At 35.2% G+C, this 6,664-nt stretch overlaps 1 protein-coding gene across 1 annotated transcript; it reads left to right on the top strand.

The window, feature by feature from the left end:
• Positions 1-272: 272 nt before the first annotated feature.
• LOC103808468 (arrestin domain-containing protein 3-like) lies at positions 273-5,616 on the top strand (the record flags this gene model as incomplete). Its single annotated transcript, XM_009081254.1, has 6 exons — positions 273-420; positions 1,507-1,609; positions 2,079-2,335; positions 2,750-2,912; positions 3,756-3,910; positions 5,467-5,616. Coding segments are annotated over 6 exons (883 nt in total), but the record flags the coding sequence as incomplete, so codon positions are not given.
• Between the last annotated feature and the right edge of the window lie 1,048 nt (positions 5,617-6,664).

Here is a 6,664-nt window from a genome sequence, read left to right as displayed (position 1 = left end):
TCTAAAGGAAATGTATACTCTGACATTTTCTAGCACAATTCTTTAATTGATTCTTAAAACTTCTACAAAACTACTGTTGTATGAATTGGAGATGATATTTTCTCCCAACTTTTAATCTTACATTTTTCTGTGATATGGAAACTTTGCAAATAAGTTATGCTTATTATTATGCATTAAATATATAGTTCTACATCCTAATTCCAAATCTGATCAATTGCATCGTGGAATGAGATAAAAACTTTTTACTCAACTTTGACCTTTGTCCTGCACAGACCACTTGCTACCTCATTTGAAGGCAGACATGGCAGTGTGCGCTATTGGGTGAAAGCTGAATTGCATAGGCCTTGGCTTCTACCAGTAAAATTAAAGAAGGAATTTACAGTCTTTGAACATATAGATATCAACACTCCTTCATTACTGGTAAGAACCGACAGAATTACTCATTCCTTTTCTGGCATAAAAATAATGAAATATAAGAACTGAAACAACATCAGCATGTAGCTTTACCTAATATTTATTTGCTAGTTTAAGTACAGCTCTTTTTTTGAGTATTATATCAGTTTAACAACTCTTTAACTGCTGGCATTTTGAAAGCTAAGTTATCCCGTACTTGGTGTTGCTTGATTTTTACAAGACATAAAAAATGCATTTGTCAATCTAAACTGATACTACTAAATTGTAGACTCTCATTGAGGAAGAAAATTTGGTGAACTGTTCCTCTTCAATTATGAATATAATATAAATATCCTTTCCTGAAATTTCATTTTATATTATTAACTTCAATATCACAACTGCTTTTAGTGAGGATTTGATTTCAGTCTGGCCTAAAAATCCTTTATTTTATCCCTTTCTCAAATTTTAATCTAGGGGGGAAAAATAATTAGAAGTCCATTGAAACAGGTTTCTTGTGCTTATGGGTGAAAAATCAGCTTGGAAAGGGACCTTGTACAAACTCTACGAAAATCAAAGGTCTCTCATTTGACTTTAATGGGCTTTGGATAAAGCCTTAAATCCTGGTGGTGTGTAAAATAAGTCATTTTAATATAGGTGAAACAGGATCGTTCAAAAACCGAGGAAATAGCAGGAGTCAAAATTACAGTAGTTTAGCTTAGTTATTTTGTTTCTGAAATGCAGCTTAATAGAAAGTGTGAAGGTGTTCTAATTTACTGTTAGTTAAATTAAAAGCTCTGCAGCATTATGTTGGAATGTGTAGGCTAAGAAGCCTTTTGTTTTAAGCTATACAGTATTTTTTAAAGTATTGTTTTAATTGTGGCTGTAGTATGGAGAACTGCAGAAAAAGCAATATTAATACAGCAGTGGAATTAGGACAAACTGTATCTGTATAATGCTGTTTAAATTTCTTGATACTTTTCATGTGAAAGTAGCTTTATCAAAATATGTAATAATAAGCACATTATGAAAATTATTTTCCTGTCTTGATATAAATGCCTGAAGAGATTCGTGGAGCTCCTAATTTGATGGACAATACTTTTCCTCTTCTTGCAGTCACCCCAAGCAGGCACAAAAGAAAAGACTCTATGCTGTTGGCTTTGTACCTCAGGCCCAATATCTTTAAGTGCCAAAATTGAAAGAAAGGGCTACACTCCAGGTATGTGATAGAATTAATTATAGGATATGTTATTTCCTTCCTTTTTAAAGCTAGAGTCTGTACTTACTGTTTTTATATAAATGAAACATTAAGGATATTTTTACCACATCAGTCTGCATTTAGCAATCTTCTCAGTATACTCTGTTAACTAAGACAGGGCTACTTGCATCTCTGGATTGTTCAAGGACCTCATCTTTTAGGCTGGTATGTTTTAGATGTTAGACTGTTTTGGGGGTTTTTTTGTGTGTGATGTTTGTTTTCTTTTTCCTTTTATAACAGCTCTTTGGGATTTTGTTTCTATTAGCATTGGTGGATTTTTTTTTCAGGTAGAGCAGTGATAGCAGCATCATTATAACAGTATAGAGAATGATGGTTTGCTTAGACTGCCTTGTAAATGTAAAGAGAACTTGAAATTCTTGTGGTTTTTGTTTGGTGGTTTTTGGTTGTTTTTTTTTTAAAAAAATTTCAGGTGAATCAATTCAGATCTTTGCTGAGATTGAGAATTGTTCGTCCCGGATGGTGGTGCCAAAGGCAACCATTTACCAAACACAGGCATTCTATGCCAAAGGAAAAATGAAGGAAGTGAAGCAGCTTGTTGCCAACCTCCGTGGGGAATCCTTGTCATCTGGAAAAACAGAAACCTGGAATGGCAAACAGTTGAAAATTCCACCTGTTTCCCCTTCAATCCTTGACTGTAGTATAATCCGTGTGGAGTATTCACTGATGGTATGTTGGGTGGTCTTTTTCACTCACAAGAGTGAGTAGCTTCCAACATGCTGTACAAATTTCTAGCACAGCATTTTGTGACCATTAGTTATGAAAGAAATACATATTCTGGTATTAGTGTTGTAACAGATCTGTTAAGTAAATTTAGTTTAAATCATGCAAGTTCTTAAAGCAGTTGTCTGTCAACTAAGCAAGCATTTAATGAGTAGACTGCATTTCCATGTGAGGGTTCATGTTAAGACTCTTCTTAACTTGAAGAGCTCATGTCTTCACAGGGGCATGGGCCCTAAAAGGGACTATTAGAAACAAGCTCCTCATGAAAACTTTCATAGAAAGATAACTTAGACTAATACTTATGAAGTGCTGATAAACACACACACATTTTAATCATGCACTTGTTTCATTTTTCTTCAGGTATATGTTGATATTCCAGGAGCCATGGATTTATTCCTTAACTTACCACTGGTCATTGGTACCATTCCTCTACATCCATTTGGTAGCAGAACATCAAGTGTAAGCAGCCAGGGTAGCATGAACATGAATTGGCTTGGTCTGACACTGCCTGAAAGACTAGAAGGTAACTTGATAATACAAATCCCAATCAATTTGCTAGTCTGTTTTGACTTTTGTCCGCTTTATTCATTATAGTCGTGCTAACAGAGTTGAATTACATCTGTTTATAATAAAGCTCATAGGAAATCTGTTGTAGATATTTTCTTGCCAGCTGCTTGTTCTGTGTAGAACACCAGAGTTTCTTCCCTCCCTGCCTTTCTGTCTCTAGGACAGACAGTGAAATCTAGCTGCTTTGAAAAGTGGCAGAAATGAAATCACAGGATACACAACTTCATCTGTGTATCTGTGCACAACTTCATTACTTCCACCTTCAGTATCCCAATTGCATCCTTGGTTGTAAGGCATTGCAACCCATAATAGCAGTTTCCGGGGTCTCTCAGTGGCCTTAGTAGCCAGGCTTTGTGAAAAGATAATATTCTTTTCTATAGGAAATCTCTTATGGCCAAAGAAAGAATTATATATTTTCTTCCTTCTCGTTTTGCATATCTAATATCCTGCCTTTTTTTTTTAAAGTACAAATCCTTAAGTACAAGACCTGGAGACTTTTGGAGTACAGAGGACTGCAATGTTCTGGCATTCCTACCTGTACAGGAATAAATTATCTTTGGTGTGATTTAAATTTTAAGGGGATAATTAAGCTACAATAAACAGTGGTTGGTCTGGTTTTGAACATAAGGTTAATATTAGAATAAAACAAAATAGTCTCCCTTTTTTGTTTAACAATTTTTAAGTCATCATTTATCTGCTGGTGAATCTTTCAGTTATTGAAGTTTGAGATTTATTATGTTATATATTTTGTCATGCATAAGAACTTGTTGTTTGAACTGTATGTACCCTCTCCCTTCAGCACCTCCTAGCTATGCAGAAGTGGTCACGGAGGAAAACAGACCGTCTGGCCTTGCATCTGTAGCTGCTTTTGATGATTTTCAGAGAGCACTGCAAGGACCTTTATTTGCATACATCCAGGAGTTCCGTTTTCTGCCTCCTCCCCTATATTCAGAAGTAAGTATATCTGTCAGAATATGATAATTTATATATTGTTTCTGACTGATTTTTTTGGGCTTTTTTTGTTTATGGAATAAGTTTAGAAAGCTGTTTCTCCTTCCTAAAATTGGAAGAAATCATTAAAATGATGAACATGGAATAAGTTGGTTTTGAGGAGGATTTTTGTTTGTTTGCAAGATGCAGTGCATCAAGAGTTTTTGCCATGCCTATTTGATACCATGGGTTACCCTTTTTGCATTTTGTAAAAAATTTTTGACATGAACTCTGCAGCCTTAAATTTTGAAAGGTGCTCCGTGAGGTGCCTTGGCTTCTCTATCATGCTATTTCCTGGAGCTGCAGACCGTTGGTTTTGAGGAGGATTTTTGTTTGTTTGCAAGATGCAGTGCATCAAGAGTTTTTGCCATGCCTATTTGATACCATGGGTTACCCTTTTTGCATTTTGTAAAAAATTTTTGACATGAACTCTGCAGCCTTAAATTTTGAAAGGTGCTCCGTGAGGTGCCTTGGCTTCTCTATCATGCTATTTCCTGGAGCTGCAGACCTAGGATTTTCCTTGTTTTTTCTTTCCTAGTCTAATACTTTCTGGAAAATTTCCAAGTGTTGTTTGCCATTTTAGCAACTTAATTTTTTAACATTTGTGTATTAAAAGTAAAGTAAGGTTTCAACTCTTTCATCTTTACTGCTTCCTAAAATTTTATAGCAACCATTAAACTGGTTTGCCTGCATGTGTGTTTAAATTCTGTGGATGTAGGGCTTTCAGAAGCTTCATGTAGAAAAGTGATATATTGGTATTAATTTCTGACTAAAGTTTTCTGAAGTACACAGTTCTTCAACAGTTTTGGCCTTTACAGAACTAAAAATGTATACAGGACAAATAAAAAAAGTGTCCCCTAGCCAACTCCCCCGCCCCAGCTTGAAACAAAAAAAGGCTATATTTAGTTAACTGATGCAATGTTGTTGAAAAGATGCAGTTAGCAGGCTGTACCCTTTCTTTCTCCTATAGAGAGGAAGAAGATTAAGGTTTAGAACACATGAACTTTTTGAAACATCTCATAGGATATTTGAGGATTAACTACTTTAATTTACAAATAGAATGACTTTTTTATTGATAACTTTCTTCCTTTTCAAGCAAAACTTCTCTGCTTCTCTCAATGAAATATTTCTTAAATTGTTTCTAGTAATATGTGTCAAGTCATCTTGTATATATCAGATAATTCAAAAGACTTCTGTATGAGTAAAGGAGAAATTTTTTGAGTTTTATAATAGCTATTCATGCTTATCCTTAAATTACCATCAACCTGTAGTTTAAAGTCTTCCACTGTATCTAATATTTCTCTTACTGTTTATCCAAAGTTTTGTCTAATTAGAAGTTTTTCAATAACCTTTGGACTGCAAATGCCACATATAAATATAATTGTCTTAAACTTGTGAATTTTGATTTTTATTTCTAGTAGTTGATTCTAAAATGCCCTGGGTTGTTGTGGCTTTCATTTTGGGGTTTGGTTTGTTTTGTTCTGGTTTTTTTTGTTGGTTGGTTGTTTTCTTTTGGTTAGATTGATCCAAACCCAGATCAGCCAACAGATGAGAGACCACCTTGCCCCTTTCATTGAAGGAATCCATAAAAAGCTGACTTGACTTGGTTTTGAATCACACCTGCTGTGTTGAAGATCAAGGTGTCATAGTGGAGACTTGCTTTTAAAGGAAATGGTATTGCTGTTGCCTGTACAGTGAATAAATGAAAAGAACCTGTTGATCATGTTTTGACACCTACAGCACATCATAGGACTGTTCCACATGCTTGAGAACCTGAGGCCTCCTCCCTTAAATAGTGGCACATACTATGAGCAGCCTTACTAGCATTCAGTCGTGTGTTTCAAAATACTCAAACCATGTTGTAAGAGAGGAATGGCTGCTTTTTATGATTCAATGAAAATTTGCACATGCTTATTGCTTATGTTATGCAGTTAAGTGTCACTACAGCTTATTCTCATTTATTGTTGTGACTGTTGTTACCCCCCCTCACCCCCCAATTGTGATCTGCACAACAAGGAACAAAAGAAAGCTTCGACAAAAAAAAGTGATGAAGGCTGACAAATGCCCTGACTTTTTTTTTTTTTTTTTTTTTTTTTTAAAATTAATTTGATGTAGCCTGGACTTTACCTGCATATGCACATGCTCAGAATTGTCCTAGTAGGCTGATCATGTATCACCTCTTCAGCTTGGATCCTCTTATGGATTTCTTTACGAACATCACATGCCTTCAAGTCAATCTTTGCTGTATATTTTGCAGCCAGCTGTAGTAGACAAGCAACAGATATGTGGGAATGGGGGAAGAGATAACAGAAGGAAACTAATAAGAGACTTTATCAAGATTGTATACCTTCTTGATTTCTTTTAAGAATTTATTGCCTTTCTGCTATTATTGCAAAGCAGTGTTTTGTTACAGACTGCCTAAAGGTCACTTAATCTCAGGTGAATTCATCACTTGCCAAACTGTTAGAATGTTATTTGTTTTGTTACATTGCACTGTTATTTATATTGTTTTGTGTTCATGTTTTGGTTTTGTTCTTCGAGGGGGATTTTGAATAGGAACATACACAAAACTTACAAAGTGAAAACAACACCAGCAGACACTACCAAAGTGTGAAAAGAACTTTAAAAGGGGATAGTCATATGCTGCCCTGGGCAGAGATATCTCAACTATTAGGGATGGAAAGGAGAAGGTTTGTTTGTTGGTTTGTTTCATTTTAT

Source organism: Acanthisitta chloris, unplaced genomic scaffold, assembly GCF_000695815.1.
Source record: "Acanthisitta chloris isolate BGI_N310 unplaced genomic scaffold, ASM69581v1 scaffold23668, whole genome shotgun sequence".
Taxonomy (NCBI): Eukaryota; Metazoa; Chordata; class Aves; order Passeriformes; family Acanthisittidae; genus Acanthisitta; species Acanthisitta chloris.
This window is presented reverse-complemented; position numbering and strand designations above follow the sequence as displayed.